Source organism: Camponotus floridanus, unplaced genomic scaffold, assembly GCF_003227725.1.
Source record: "Camponotus floridanus strain SB8 unplaced genomic scaffold, Cflo_v7.5 scaffold61, whole genome shotgun sequence".
Taxonomy (NCBI): Eukaryota; Metazoa; Arthropoda; class Insecta; order Hymenoptera; family Formicidae; genus Camponotus; species Camponotus floridanus.
Window position 1 is genome coordinate 587,419 of NW_020229781.1, and position 17,127 is coordinate 604,545.

Consider the following 17,127-nt stretch of genomic DNA (forward strand, 5'->3'; position numbering starts at 1 on the left):
TCAGAGTATTTTGTTGATAAATCGAACGATTGAATCGTTTATAGCCTATTGTCGCAAATACATTTTTAAAAAAATCGACATTTTAGAAGTAAATTATTTATTCGATTTTTGTAACTGTCCGTTATTTACAAAGCAGATATTTTTAGTACGATTGGTTTGAAAATGTACCAAAATCTTTCTTTTTTTTTTTGCGGACTCAAGTTTTACAATAAAACAGTGCAGTATATATAGCAAATGTTATATAAAGGATACCTCGCCTTTAATTATATTACTAACTTTTTACACGAATGCATCATTTACGTCATTTAGAACATTCGTTATATATATAATAAAAAGATACGATTCTTATATCAATATTTATATATATATATATGTTTAACTTAAAAACGCGGGAAAAAATAGTGCATCCTTCCTTCATTAATGGTTTTCTAAAATGTACCATTGTTTCATACTTAAAATGTGTATCGCGCTACAAATGCATCATAGAATATATATATGTATGTGTGTGTGTTAATGGTAATAGATACATCTATACATGTAGCATATACATTGCGTTTGGCTTGAGTATGATGTTAAACGCCTTGTGTCATTTCAGTATTTAGATATAAATATATATATGCAAGGATATTAAAAATGAAGGAAATTATGGAATTTTTGTACTGTAATGGTATCTTATATATCAATATTGTCCAAATGTTTACAAAAAAAATTACATTACATTTTTTATTTGCTGTTTGGTGTTGTAAATATTTTCGATTGATGGTACTTATCACAGAAGGAATCTATAAAAGTCACAGATATTGGAACCCAAAAAAAATTAAAAAGATTTGAAAGAAACATGTCTAAATCGACTTTTATGTGAAATCTGCAGCAATGATGTCGATATAATTTTGCGGATACGAACTATACGCTTGATCATTAAGTGAAAAGATTTTTTTGTAACATTTTATTTGTAATGAAATAATCTCTCTGTTACGATTGATTCTTTCTTTAACATTACGATGTTGAGGCATTATCACCATTACTGTCCATATATCCGCTAGATCCATTCATAACAAATGACGTACCCAAACCATATAAGTGCCCACAATACTTTGCATCATCAATATTATCTTCGAAAAACATCTGGAATAGAAATCAAAGAGATCAATCCTATGTATAAATATAAATACATATTGCCAAAATTTGTAAATAAAACTATTTGATACACACACACACACACACAATTATATCTATTAAATTATTTACCTCTCGCATTTTAAAAAAGACCATTCCAGTAAGAAGAGAATCGGACCCTGCTTGATGTTGAGGGCCTACTCTTTGAATTTCCAACTGTTCTGCAACTTCTTGTAAACCACCTTTCAAGTTCTTGCATGATTTCATTAAGTACTACATATATAAAAAAACATATTATAAAATTAATAAATTATAAAATTTTTATATTTATATATTTTTATTTATTATTTATTTATTTATATATTTTTAATTTTGTTTACTTTTTTTAAAAATTTCTATTTACTTTTACATCATATATCGTTGGGAAATATATCCTCAACAGCTCGAAAAATTCACTTTCTTCCTGTGGCAATTTTTGATCCGTGAGGAGCTTCAGTAAATAACCAAAGTCATAACCAGAATGAAAAGATAGCCATTTTATATCATCAACAAGAACAATTCCCGATGTCATTAGCAATTCAGCAAATTCTAAAGGATCGATGCCTTCCTCTTCATGTTTCTTAAACTGTATACCACTATTTTGTAGCATATCTATACTATCCTGTGCATACATGTCTTCACTAGTAACAACAAAATATACACATTTTATTATTAAAAAATTGTTTAGAAAAAGTTGTAAACAAATTGATATAATTATTTTAATCCTTTAACTGCAACTGTCATCAATAGACGATAAATATGAATACATATCCATAGTTAAGGAGTTAAAATCTTAAAAAATTGCACATATGTAAAATAAACATTAATGTTAATACATATAAACTTACTGTAAGTTGAATTTAAAATTAAACTGCCATGTTGTGTAGCTACCACCAGGCGTATTCCCCGATTCATCAAGGAATGTGAGACCAAGTTGAATTATTCGCAAAAGATCTACATTGCAACGTAAGAGCTGATATTGATAATCGGCATTAGTTCTGAATTCACCTATCAAAACAGAAAAAATCACGATATATATGTGTATATATATATATATATATATATATATATATATATATATTTGAAGAATATATAGTAAAATTCTGCAAAAGTATACATTCTTACCAATAGGTCTAGCTACGACACCAGGAAATTCTGTATCCATTGCAATGTATTGATATTGCTGCACGACTTGACGAATTGTGCGAAATTCCTCTTCGAGATTGTGTCCCCATACATCTCTAATACCACATTCTTCATTACTGGGCATAGTCCCTCCTCCCTTCTGCTGCCCTATTGGGTTGGTCCCACCTAAAAATTTTCATAATTAAATAACACTCAAAAAATAGATGTAAGGATGTAAAAATCAACTGAATATTTAGTGGAAATTATAGACTACAGATTTTTACTTTTACAAACTATTGTCATAATTTAAATACCAGGAACACATGAAAGTGACACATTTTTGATAAAAGTCTTTTATAATTTATAGAAATAAATTTACATGTATACAATATATGCAAAGTTATAAATGCATACAACAAAAAAAAGATTTCTTTATTTATAATAAAGTTACATGATTTTTGATTGTGTTCTTATCAATCTTCAAAACATGATATTTTGAACTGCACCTTCTAATAGATGTGCATCTTTTTCAAAATATATAATCACACCATTATCAACAAAAGACTTCTACAAAAGACTTCCTTTATTGAATATATTTTCATCCACTTGAAACTTGCATTTAATTTACTCTGCTTCTTTATTGCTGTAATATGTATGTCCTTTATTTCTTAACTGGGTACATGTGCATATTTCACTTTCATTGTTCCTGATTCAGTCAATATATGTGACTTTTAATCTATAAAATACTATTATATCATATATATAAATATTGTATGCATAATTTTTGTTGTGCAAAAGCTTTTATCTACACAAAATATTATTACATTTTGTGCATTGCAAACAGAATTCTAGTACATTTTACACACCGGTAGCCGAAGGCATATTCCTGCATTCACCGAGGCCACTCTTATCTTCAAATTCCCTCTGTCACGGTCTTTCCTTCTTCATATCACTGTGAATTTACAGATAATCACTAAAATAATTGCTATACGTTGCTTACAAATATTATTAACTAGAAAAAACTCTAAATACATTTCATACAAATTATATAAGATTATTATATTTCATAAAAGTAACAGTTTGTATTGTAAGTTTTCAGTCAGTATTGCAAGTAGGCAGGTTATGGATCATGGGTAAACAATAACAGTTCATCATTGTAAATATCATGTATAGATGATATGCAGAATAATGCAAGCACATAAATAAATGCGGTAGTAAAATCATTACGAGAGAATGATATATAATAGAATTGCTCATTGTTTATTGAAGTTAGTTTGATAAGTTTATTGAAAAGTCAGGTTATGTATCTTTTTTAGGCGGAAAAGAACATCGTTTAATGTTCATGACGAGATAACGTACGACAAATTATACCTTTTAATATGATATTCTTGGCCAGCAGAATCTGAATATAATTTAATCCAGGCGATACTTTCGAAGCCACAATCTTGTGTCAAATCATGAACAGCTCTAAACAATTTCTCCTGCTCGCGAACTCAACTGAATCAACTTTGTACGTATGATACGAAATACAGGCGCTTCGATCGCTGATATCAGAGACACTGACGAGATACTTATTAACAAGACACCATCCGTGGGTAAATTTTCAGCGCATTAGATGAACAGGTAACATGATAATTGCAGATTGATGACATTACCGACCGTCTTGATTCAGAATAAGGAGCAATCGATTGAGCTATTGCTCATTAAAAAATTTGAACTTTCAGCGCCAATTATTTCCAGCGCCATTTCGGTCTTGTATCGTACAATATCACCTCTACATCCATTTAATCGCTTGGAACTACATGGTTACATATACTTTTCGATGACTGGTAAAATCTTTGTGTCACTGCTATGAATCCATAACTGTGAAATATGAAAATAATTCTTAAAAGAAAAAGGGTCACGTATTCTCAGACTTCTTTGATAATAATCTTTCTTTAAATTAGAAATATTAAATTGAAATGAAGCATTAATATTAGAAATAAAAATGCTACAAAAATAAGATTATTTATATTATAAAGTAAAATATAAATAAAGAAAATTGAAAAAAAATGAAAAGATTAATATCAGATTAATTGATTTAAAATTTGCGTCATATATTATCGTAAGAAAAATATTTATAGTATGGATTCTGTAAAGAGAATTTAACTGTTACATTCGAGAAGAGTTTCTGGCGTAAAACCAAGTGAACCTTTCGAGCAAAGTCAATGTGCACAAGCTTTCACCAGAACGAGTTACACCTTCAGGCTATGATCGAGTCTCTCTCTCTTTGAGATCGACTCCTCTGTTCCTCAGTCGTTCCCACTCCTCTTTATAATCATCCGTTTCTCTGTCGCACTTTTCACCCGCGATCAAGACGAGACCCGCTTCCACGGTAACGTCGTTGATAGATGAAAATTATCATCGAAAACGATATCATTATTGATTGTTCGTTTTTATTCAATCAATATAGCGATCTTTCAACAATTCTATCTATTTGACTCTTATAATTATAGCCATTTTATCTTGACTTTCTTCTATGTAAATCTATCTGAAATATGTTTGAAATTCATACATTTCTAAAAAGCGAAATAAAAAAAAAACAAAATCAGAGAACGCAAGCTCAAGAATATGTTTGTGATCTTGAACTTTTTCTAGCATGCAACAAATTACAGAAATAAAGAAGAAAAAGAAATTATAAATTTTATAAAATAGTCTTCTATTGTAAATATCTTATTTAAATTTTATAAAATAGTCTTCTATTGTAAATATCTTATTTACTCCAACATCTTGTGTATATATCTTGCATAATCAGTCAAAAAATGTATAACTGTTTTATGCACAAGGTTATATAACGTGTTGTTGCATCAAAACCTTCATCAGCTGATGACATAAAGTGTCGATTGCTTGCTCCATAAATGTATTGTGTTTTATTCAATTGAATGATACTCAGCTTCTTTCCTTGCCACATGAGGAAAGAGACAGCAACACGGCCGGTCATGGAGAGAAGGAGAGAAAAAGAGAGAGGATCGCCGGCAGTAACTTGGAGAAGGAGGAGGAAGGCCAGCCAGAGGATGGCTGGTGATCGGCTTCGGATCCACGAGTGGCAGTCCATGGTGCGAGTAGCCGGCGCACAGTCAGTCATTAATTCGAGCCAGTCGGTTGTAGTCAGTCGGCATTAGACAAGCAGCTCCGGTCGCGAGGTCGCATAGTGCGCCTCTCGCGCCTCGATCCCATCAGGATTTGTTTCTTATTTTTACCTGTTTGTTGAAAATTGCGCTTTTAATTTCCGCGACGAGATCATTTATTTCGATAGATCTTCGGAGTGGCGCGCGAACTTAACATTAAGTGCGCGGAGTGTCTCGATATCGAGTGCTGGATGAAGACACTTACCTGGTATATAAGTGATAAAGTGTCGACTGCGCGAGGATTCGAAGAGGTGCTCGAACGGCCTCTTGTTGGCGATATATTCTAGAAGAAGCTACAGAAACCTGACTACGGATGGTTAACGTAAGTATTATGTTAAGTTGAGAACACATGCGAGAATACAGTAGTTTCACATTAATAGTTTTTTATATTAAATTAAAGACATGGTAATACATTATAAATACATATAAAATTAATAAATATGTATAAATGTATAATTATTCTTTTTAGTTTGCTTAGTATCATTGTAATATTAACATAAGAATAATCGATAAAAAATTAAAATGTATTATTAAAAAGCCTCTATGATGACAAATTATATTAGCGACAAATCATATTAATAACAAGAAGTATTAGTACACAATTATATCAATATTCATATTTCAATCATAGAATAATTATGTATTTTTACTGTATTTTTACTGTTTTTTGTGTGTGTTGGAAATAAATAATTATAAACTTTGGTAAGAGGACAATTAAAATATTTATAATTATATATTATATAGAAATTAAATATAAGGTATTAAAAAATATTGAAGTCACGTGTTATCCAACTTGAGATCTTTAAATCTCTATCTTTTTTAAAATTTTAAATAGATCGAAAATCTTGTTTTCTACTCTATATAATTTTTTATTTAGCAAAACAAGTTTGACAATTATCTATTTAAACCCGACTTTGAAAAAACGTTGGCCCACTTTTCTTTCCGTTCTTTGTATATAAAGTTTCGACTTACGAAAGACTTTTTCATACTGCCCACATATCTCCATTTCAGCGATAGTTTGCTATGGAATTTCTAGTAAGGTGTGGCGCGCTATGTGACTCGAATGATTTCTTTATGTGAAAGTCATCTCGCTCTGTTTGTACCGAATCTATAATAGCTAGTGAAATGGAAACTATTGGCTGAGTATAGAATGATAATTTTAGCGCGAAAAAGATATATATTGTTATAATGAAACGACAACAATTTCCACCTTACTTTGAGCGTGGAATATTAGCATCACATTACTTAAAAAAATCTTTTTCATAATTTTATATTCTTACTATAATCTTATTAACGTTAAATTTAATATCTCATTTGTAATCTAATATATGTAAAGATACTGTTTTGTATGAAGTTTGAAACATTGTATTCTTAGTGTAGTGATTCCAAAATTAAATTGTATCATATATCTTTCATAATGACAGATTGGAGTAATAAATTATTTTTTACATAACACATTATCAATAATACTATAGCGAGAAAGCTTACAATATGTGATTTTATATTCAAATTTCAGAAGTATTAGTAAATTTTCTATTAAAATGGTTTTATAGATTCGTTACGGCTCATCAAACTTCCGCATTTAAAATTCCAAATACACATTTACGATCATTGATTGTAATTTCTCTTCTATATTCGTAAAATTTCTGATTTAGAAATCCAATAGTTTTCAATTTTATATGAAACTATGTTATATTAATAGCAGTCATTCTTGAAACTACTTTGCCTATAAAAAGTATTATATTTTAATATGCAAGACTTTCTAAAATTAGCAATTTTCCGTAATAATGTTCTAGATTGTGCATCAAAGTAATTTGACGTACAAAAAGTGTTTTATACATTTATTTTTTATCACACATCTTGTTATTAAATTAAATTTTCAATAATAAAATTTATTACATACATTTATATTTTATTTTACATATTATTTATATTTTATTTTGCATATTAAAAAACTCACGTAAATAATAATTTATATTTAATAAATAACTATTACTGTATCAGAAAAACAAACTGTCGTGAATGGTATTTCCGAGCTCTCTTTCTTTGCCCCTGCAATTGTGCATGAACTCAGTAATTTTGTTTAGCACTTAACTTAGATTACTGTAATGAATTGTCCGCGAACGTAGGACATTGTCGTTGTGAAAGAATCCATGCGTCCCTGAAGCATTTTTACTTTCGAATGCGTCACCCATAACCACAAATCTCTACCTATGTTTTCAAACTCCTTGAAGTCCATTAGCTTAGGTCAGTCATCTCAGCCTTATTGGAGAACATCCGGATAGTATATAATCCATGTAATCTTCTTGCACCCAAAAGTGTTGTTAAAAAAAAGCTATAAAAAAGGAAAAGATATTATGATATCAATTCCTTTGGAACATGTTTAAACTATGACATAATATCTATAATATCTATAACATCTGACGCGAAAATGTTATCGTTATGATTACTTCCAATCTTTTCTTCTCGAATATTATAAAAAAAGGATATAAAGGATGTAATAGTTATTCGTATTCTTGAAAGAATTTCTACGTTTGCAACTTGCAATATTGCTTGATGTATTGCTCGCATTTATTATATCAAGATAAATTAATTATGCGATCCTATCCCAGCAATTAATGCATTAACATCTTGAATTTTCACGAGTTGCTCGTTGCACTTTCACGGCAACGAAATCGGCGCTGCAAGATAATCCGGTCATCAAATGAAGAAACAAAACAGAGAAAGAGAGAGAAGGAGAAAAGACGAGTTCACCTGTTCCCTCGTATTTCTCGACATGGTCGAGGAACCTCGAAGTCGACCGGCGCCGTTTCTACTTCGTTGCTCCTACGAGATTCTCTGCCTCCCGCAAAACCGGGTCTTCTTCTCTCCACGACCTCGAAACACACAAATTATGAACGGCGCGAATGTCGCGAATATAGGAAATCGATAGAAGAGATTGGTATAAGAGAACACTGATGTAAGGTAATTTAGAGACATTTCGAGGCTAATATTAAAATAATAATTCTTAATTACTCGATAAATATTTTAAATATTAAAATATATAGAGCTACTTCTATTCTTATTTTGTATACAAAAAATGGAAATTATAAATATGAAAGTAATTTGTTTTATATTTGTAAAGACTAATTGTTTTTTTATTACATTAAAAAGAATCTGGACACTAGTGATAAAAATTTGGGCATTTAATGCTAAAATATTTTTTTATTATTTATAATTTTTATTATAATAAAAATATTTGCATTTTTTAAAAACATTCTTGCAATAAATATACTATTATATAAGTAAATAAAATTGATGAAACATAACTTTTGCACATTTTCTTGCAAATTTTATTTAATATAAATAAAAATGCAATCCAATTTTATGCATTCAGGTCATTATAACAAAAAATACTTTGTAATGATTATTAGCGTCTTCGAATTTGTTAAATTATTAAGATGTTGAAATCTTCGATACATATATATCAAAATGTTCTTAAATCATCTTACATTGACACGAAATATTTAGGCATACTTCATTCGCAACGTAGTACATTTTAGTCAAGTTAAAAATTATCGAAGAAAAGATTGTAGAAAGTCGTATTTTTCAGATATCGCTAAATAAAGAGGTGCGTTCTCTTTGCTATTCAGAATTTACTGCTTCCAGACGCGCGGTCCTTTCTCGTTCTCTCGTAAACGAAACCGGCCGTAAAAATACGAACTAAGAGAGGGCACGTCCTGCAAGATTTATTAATCCTCCATATATTAGTTGCGTATCACTGTGTAAAATGTATGCATATTGGATTACGAGACAAGACGAGCCGCATCATTAGGCGACTCGAGTTTTACATTCCTTCGTAGGTATTGCGGTTTTCTTGGTCAGTTGTGCCTTGGTTTGTGCCGTGTAACAATATTGCGGTACTTATTTCTTTATATAGTGAAAAGTCATTATATGTTTTAGTGAACGCATTCTCTTTAAGTTTGTAGAATGTATACTTATTTATATTTCTCTTCGCGTAGCAGATAATTAAGTTTTAAATCAGGAATTTTAAAACCTGAATATATAGAATCCTTAGACCGTGATATTGTTAAAAACTTGATGCGAGCATCGTTTGATGCAAAGAACAGAAGAAGAAGAAATTGCGATTTGAAATGAAGAATAAAACAGAAAGGAATTCGAGACAAACTCAAGGGCATCGAAAGATTGCTCTTGACTTGTTTCACGATTCGATGGAAAAGATCAAAACAGAAGAGCTAGTTTCTTGAAAAGATAATTCATTGCATATTAAATTTTTGCGCGAATAATTTATGTATTATAATTTCGCGTAGTGTTACTCCATTTCAGGATAAGTAAAATTAATTTTTTGATATAGTTTGATATATTATAATATATATTACTATAACGGCAAGATATCTATATTTAAAATTTAATATAAACAGAATTCTTTGAGCAGAATTATACTAACAGTAGACGCGTTAACATGAATACTGAATAATATTAAGAATCAGACATAAGTAAATTTTTATATATAAAATACCAAAAGTTAGTAGAATTGATGAAGTTTTATATAATTAAAATTTTTGACAATTTTTTTTAAATCGATAACTGAAATGCAAGCGATGAATCAATCAATTGTGAATCGATCGAAAAAATTCGTTGTAGAAATTATTAGTTATTGGTCCTTTACAAATTGAAGAAAAGTGTTTCTCAGAAGATCGTTCAGGGTCGAAGAAGTCAATTGTAGACTCAAGCGAAGCTCTACGATTCAAGATCTACGATGAGTTCGAGCATGATTGCGAAGAGTGCAGCAACCTCGCTAAGATCATCAGAAAAACGCTTAAGTGATTCCTTGCCGAGGAAACTCAACTCGTTGGGCGAGTCCACGTAAATCACTTCGTTCAGGATGAAATTAATGTCAGTTAAAGGATGCTATGATACGTGTTAGCGAGTACTGGTTGAAATGAAATTAAACAGCACGAGAGTTTCAAAGAAGACAACAATTTATAGCTTTTTGTAAGCACGATATATAGTATTTGTATTATTATATAATTAGTTATTCATAAATAACTGCCTTATCGTCCACTTTTGATTCATCTCGATTTATTTAAAATGAAAGTTGAAAACGTACTAAATTAGAATGTAACGTAGTAGAACTAGTATGCAAGTGATTTAATTTTAAAATCGATTTATAGAAATATCAGATTATTTAAATAAAATCATGAGGCGAACGCAGGAATGCTATTAACTAATTAATTCATATTCCGTTTTATTAACATGAAAGATATAAATAAAATTTTTATTAGGACAGATATTACATTTCATTATAAATAAATATCTATTACTTTAACTATGTAATATAATACGAGAAAAAATATATATGAGTATATTACTCATATATATATTCATAATCTCGTATAGTACTTTAAATATCGTGTTTTAGAAATAAAGTAAAACTTTCTCTAATACAAAAATGTTGAGCTACACTAGTTTTTGAGTTATAAGAAATCAAAATTCAGAGTAATAGGAAGCATGTGCATAGACCTGTAACTATATTTATACGTGTACCGATCTGTCATCTGTTATTGATTTGTCATTTCTCTAATGCGGCGTCTACAATGAAATTTTAAGGAGACTTAAGGCGTAAGACTTATATATATGTATTACATACATTGCACACAATTATGACAATTAATTAATATAAATAAATTATAAATAATATGCTGAAAACATTTAAATTCTTTTATATATAAATAAAAATAAAAATTCTTTTCGAGAAGAGGCATTTTACAAACTTTTTTATTATGGTTAGTTATTTCTTTCTTTGATAATTTTAATAAGATTGTGCAACACTTTTTTTATGATCGTATTAGAATTTTTTATTAATGATTTTTAATCTAGAGTTTCACTTCAATTTATAATTGATTACAAGGAAAGTTGAAAAATTTTATAATAATATATAAAAAACTGACTTTATTGTTCAATGTTGCATAGTATTAAAGAACGATCTTTTTGCTAATCGATTTGTGATTTTTTGAAACTAGGAAAAATTTTGAACTCGAATCGAAGGCTACAGCGACAAACGAAGCTTGTTATTGAGATAAGTTAGAAGAGCCTTGTTGATACACTAGACTAGGCATAGAAGTGCATATATAAAGGCCCGATAAAACGCGTGAAAAATCAAGAGCCGCGTTTCTCGAGATCGAGCGATAATGTTAAAGCGTTTGCATAAATTTCCGGCATTTGTTAAGGGAAGTGGGAGCATGAGCGGCTCTGCTTGCGGGTTGTCTGATTATCGTGCGAGAGGATCGAATGAAAGGGTCCGCGCGAGATGAACTATTTTTAGCAGAGGGGCTTAAACGGTTACCGGGTATCTTATAATAATACTAGGAAATATTTATAACAATATATAGTTTGAGAAATTTCTTATTTTCAATTATTTATATAAAAAATATTGTATTTATCTTGATGATTTTTTTCATAAAAAAATAATATTTAAAAAGAAATATTTTTAAATTATTTTTAATTAATTGAAGAATGTAAATATATAAAAAGTAATGCAGTAAATTTTGAACATTTCATACATCTACTATCTTTTACGTACTTATATTATTGCGCGACGTTGTCCCCGAAGTGTTTACAAACAAATTCACTTTCGATGTCAATGTATATACATACAACTACCGATAAAATTGTTAACATCGTTACGCCGGAACATCATACAGATGGAGTATTATATAAACATTGATACAAATTGTAGAAATAATGTATAATAATGATATGATGAATGTGTGAAAAACATCAAAAAATTGCAAAAACAAACATATTGTTTAATAGATATTTGATTAGCATTTCAAGTATTATAAAGAAGACATTACTTATTAATGTTTTTCCTTTCTCCTTTCTCTTTCTCTTTTTTCTTTTTCTCTTTCTTTAATCGGATTTATTTTTTGATATATCATTTTAATGCTATTATTAAGAACTGCTATCGGCAAATCTCTGATTTAAATAGCTAAAATCTGATTTTTATCTTGCAAAGTTTCAAAAAGATTAATAGTGCTCCAACTCGCGTGCGCCCAATTTTCTGCAACGCTAGGCATTTGAATACATCTCCAGCGGCAACTTTCTAAGTTTCTAGTTTCGCACCGAGTGAAAATGCTGAAACGAGTGCCGTAGAAGTGTCGTGTCTCGGATTTCCGGCAGGGAAATCGCACGCGTACAAATTGTCGATTACGCAAAACTGGTCGCGGAATTGTTTGATCTGCAAGAAAAGTCGACCAAGACCATTAGTGACTGAAATGACACTAAAGCGATTACGTCTCTCAGCTTTTAAAGATAAAAGGAGACATTAAAAAATGCAATTGCATTCTTTGAGATACCATAGCATCTCGAATTGCGTTGAGTCGTAGACAAGTAAATCAAGTGAAGAGAGTTCTCACAAGAGCAAAAGAGCATTTGTGTTGAGAAGAGAAAGTGCTTTTGCTGAGAGACAAAACAACCCAATAGGATTCGACAAATTATGCATAATCAAAATTACCATCATTTTCCCTTTTTGTCATTCGACTTTGTGCTTTAATGGCGCGAAATCAGCCATCACAAATTTCTAGTTTTGTTTGCAGTCGTAAATGGATCTTGAAATACTATTATGCAAGATATAATAAAGATTTAGCGAAAGTTATTCGATTTATTTTACTCTTTCTCTCTTTCTTCCTTTCTCCTAGAATAAATTTATTAATTTTATATTTTATTTTAGTTATATTACATATGTACAGATTATTTTTAAACACGTAATTTAATTGTAAATGTAAATGATACGAAAAAGAATCGCAAATAAGGAAGTTTAAATTTGAGATATAATATGAATAATTTATTTGATGTTTGTCTATATCTATTATGTTTGAATAATTTATTTGATGCTTTATATTTATTCTTTATCAAATATAGACTTATATTTATCAAAATATATAATATACTTATTTATTAATATATTTATTAAAATGTAGTAATATATGTGTTATTTATCAAAAATAATTAAGCTATTATTATAATTCTAAAAAATGTAGTAGTTGAAAAACTATTTATTTTAATGTTAATGCAAAATTCTTGAATTAAAATTTGCTTCTGATTGTAACAAATTATTATACATCACTTTTTTGCACTATGTAACAACTAGCAAAACAGTCTATTCCGATGTTTTGACGACTCAGGCAACGGAATCTAAGAATACGGCATAATCATGAAGGAAAAAATAGAGCGGATTATAATAGAGAAGAGGAAGTTAGGGTTACAGTTCACGAGGTTACGAAGAATACTCGCTGTGTTGAATGCCGTTATGATGAACGTGCATGCTCGACTTAGTTGCTACAGCATCAGAGAAATAATATAAAGTTAATAAATAATTTCGTTGTCAAAGATAAGATCATGCATAAGATATTATTCTTAACTACAACACCCGCGCTTATACGTATCAGATAATCTGAAGATAATTCTTGAAGATAAATTCATATTATATTTTGAGTACATTCTTTTTGAGTACATTCTTTTTAACATTCTCTCGTACATTTAGTGTTAATTACTGATTGATTTAATATAAAGCATAAATCGCGATAACATGAAAATCAAACAGTCACACTCAACAAATTTTATTATAACAATTGATACATTCGAGAACATTACTTTTCTCATATTTCTGTTTTTAGCAACAGCTAAGCAATTATCCAAAGATATTGATTATATATAATTACACTTGCCGTGTCGTTCTTTTGAATTTAAAATTACATTATGCGAAAAGTTTGCTTATGCAGACTCAACCAGTTTTGTCATTCGTTGTCAATATGCATCTGATCAAACGACCGGCCTTGCTGGTTTTATGGAATCAAGTGAACGTAATAATACGTTTTGCTTTGGAACATATGACCGACGTAAGATTTTTCCGCCCAAGCGAATCGCGTATTTGAAACGTTCTTACGGAGAGTGATGTGTCAAGAATTGCGATAGGAAGAACGCAAAAGCCCTCGTATTTCCGCACCATCATCCGCCACTTCGAAGAGTCACGACGAAGCACGCTTCTTCGACCTGCGAGCTCTCCGCTCGAATGCGCCTGAGTCTCAAGGCCATATGTGCAAGCTCTGTAAAAATTCTCTAACCAATAGAAAGTATACGATTACTCATCAACGATTACGCACCTCCATCGCAAAAATGCACTTTTATTTATTCAAATTACTTTCATATCACGCAAATACATGCATTTCATTCGTTCGCGGTTCGTAATAGTTTATAAAATATTCTATAATTTTCCGTGATGTAATATTTATCTAGTAACAACCGAAGAATATTTCTAGCTATTATAATGTGTTATATTTTTAATACTATACTTCAATTAATGAAATGAATAAAAGATATGGATATTAAAATTTATATAAAAAATAGTTACTAGTAAAATAATTGTATAAATAATTTTCAAGAGAAACCACGCTCGGTGATTCAGCGGTTATCGAACCATCTTGCAAGAAAGTTGTAAAAAGTTGCTGAGATGCTGAAAAAATTAAATAGCCGACGATGCGGAATACCAATGCCAATATCAGTTTTATTTCTCGAAGGCATCTAAAAGATACATTCCAAGTCCATATATTCTGTGCGGTGAATTCCCGACCAGCCGTCTTCCGCGAGTACTTGAGCGATCTACTATACGCATACGTATGCGTTAGCTGTATGATAGCTACCATACTTTCGTACCGGTCGAACTAGTTCTATGCTTGGTTCTCCAGCGGCCTTGAGGCGCACAGACCACTACGCGGCGTGTGTCGGTGGTTGTTGAGAGAGAGCCTTTTATAGCTTGCCTCTCCCGACGTAGACCGCGAATCCACTCCTTGGCCTTCCGCAATTTTAAGTTATTATAACAGCATCTCTCGTGCTGTCCTCAGATAAAGCGGCTTTGAGCACGGAAACATAGATTAAGGGACATATTCTCGAGATTTGTAAAACTGCTTTGAAGGGCATTTCGTGATTTATGTCCCAACATTAACTTTGCGCTAACTTTTAGTTTTTTATTTTAATAGTAAAAGTGTCTGAAGAAAACTTTATGAATAAATTGTTTATAACTTTTTTAATATATATTTTGTTATTAATTAAAAATTCTCTGTTTAAATTCAAAATATTAATTCTAGAATGTAAAGAAAGATAAAAAACACCTACATAAATGAATATATATAAAATTGTTGCCTTTTTCAATTTTAAATCTTCAGCTTGTTATTTGTTTATAATTAATTATATAATATATCTAAGTATTTTTTTAATTAGAAAGTAAAACAAATCATTTTCTATACAATAATGATCTTTGAAAATATGTTAAAATGTCCTAAGATTATCAAATATGAGAAATAAGTATCAAATTATGCGCGTCAGATACTTGTTGATTTATTAACTTATCACTTACAATTTATCACAGATGCAGGTGTAATGCATAATGAAGAACAGCGAGCCGTGCAAGAGCGATGTGTTACGAAAGAAATAACTCGCAATCAGACGTATAACACTGTCGCACGACAAGGCACGCCTCAACACGGTATGCCAAGGTAGCAATAGGTAGCAACAAAAACAGGATTAGCAGTGCTAGAGAAAAAAAAAGAAAAGAAACGCGGCTAGTCAGAGCGGAATATGAGCACGAGAAGGACCGTCGTGTCTTGCGCTAATTAATCGACGCCGTTTTATTATGATTTTAATTGGCACACAACATCGTTCGGTTAAAAATTATCCGGTTTCGGAACAATATACGATGAAACCGGAACGCGATGAATGTAATTGACTATTTCGCAATCGTGACGCTTTCATGACTATACAAGCTATTGGCGCACACCTTCTCCCGCATTATCGCCTACGCTGTGAAAATATGTTATCAACGGCTATTGCAAAACTTAGTGACGGCGTTACGGTTCACTGAGGCGTGGAGGACATCTCCCTCGTCGTAGAAACGTTCAATGGCCCATCATCTCAATGGCTTTTGCATCCTACATAACAAGCGAGGACAGAACCTCTTTCGTTGGGTGGATGTTTACTAAGAAACTAGTTATTTTAGAAAAATAAAATATGATAAATATATATATGTGCTCTTTAAAGTGATTGTTTAATCAATTAAATTAATACCTTAATATTAGCAATTGAAGAAAAAATTTATAAAAAAAGTTATAACTTCTATAAAATAATCCAAATAATTTTAAATGAAATGTTTTTTCATCAACTTTTAAAAATCTTAATTTAAAAAGTTATTTATTAAGAATCTTAATTTAAAAAGTTATTTAATAAGATAGAGACATCACAGAAAATGTATAATTTAATAATTAGCAATAATGTTTCCAGAAATTTCAAGACTGCATTAAAGAGTCAAAAATTCTATTGATTAAAAAAATGATAGAATGAAATAATTTTACATAATATTTTAACTAATATTATTTAACTTAATGATAAAAAACATATATATTTCTTTTGTCACTTCTTCATTCCTAGATGTTGATTTAACCATACGTAAGCATGAGCTGTCAGTGGAACAAGTATTGAACTTGTTAATTATGAAGACATTAATATTAATGAATCATCAGGTTGCGATGTGTATAGCATACATGTTTTACAAATAAATATCCCGCGAATATCAGACTCATCATCACAGAATATTTCTTAATTTTACGATAGCGCAGTTTATTAAAGT

The 17,127-nt window shown here is 30.3% G+C and overlaps 2 protein-coding genes across 3 annotated transcripts in view; one reads left to right on the forward strand and one right to left on the reverse strand.

Moving 5' to 3' along the window:
- Window positions 1-86: 86 nt before the first annotated feature.
- Window positions 87-3,803, reverse strand: LOC105254461 (CCR4-NOT transcription complex subunit 7). 2 transcript variants are annotated; one of them, XM_011263144.3, is made up of 7 exons: window positions 3,652-3,803; window positions 3,147-3,232; window positions 2,281-2,466; window positions 2,004-2,163; window positions 1,520-1,796; window positions 1,249-1,389; window positions 87-1,125 (listed from the first exon to the last, which is right to left on the reverse strand). In XM_011263144.3, exons 2-7 carry the CDS (start codon window positions 3,160-3,162, stop codon window positions 997-999), a joined length of 909 nt encoding a protein of 302 aa, XP_011261446.1. In that variant the 5' UTR covers window positions 3,163-3,232; window positions 3,652-3,803; the 3' UTR covers window positions 87-996. The 2 variants fall into 2 exon arrangements, with proteins under 2 accessions (XP_011261446.1, XP_019884075.1); XM_020028516.2 differs by lacking the exon at window positions 3,652-3,803 and adding an exon at window positions 2,787-3,016.
- A 1,578-nt stretch (window positions 3,804-5,381) lies between these two features.
- Window positions 5,382-17,127, forward strand: part of LOC105254462 (calpain-C) — a 34,041-nt gene continuing 22,295 nt past the window's right edge. The window contains exon 1 of the mRNA XM_011263145.3: window positions 5,382-5,769. Coding sequence (XP_011261447.1) covers window positions 5,761-5,769 — 9 coding nt within the window. The 5' untranslated portion in view covers window positions 5,382-5,760. The remainder of the gene's footprint in view (window positions 5,770-17,127) is intronic.

Coding starts and splice junctions, on each gene's coding strand:
- LOC105254461 (XM_011263144.3), bottom strand. Junction 2,164..2,280: donor TGTCGTAGCTAGACCTATTG/GTAAGAATGTAT, acceptor CTGTTTTGATAG/GTGAATTCAGAACTAATGCC. Junction 1,797..2,003: donor AATTTTAAATTCAACTTACA/GTAAGTTTATAT, acceptor TGTTGTTACTAG/TGAAGACATGTATGCACAGG.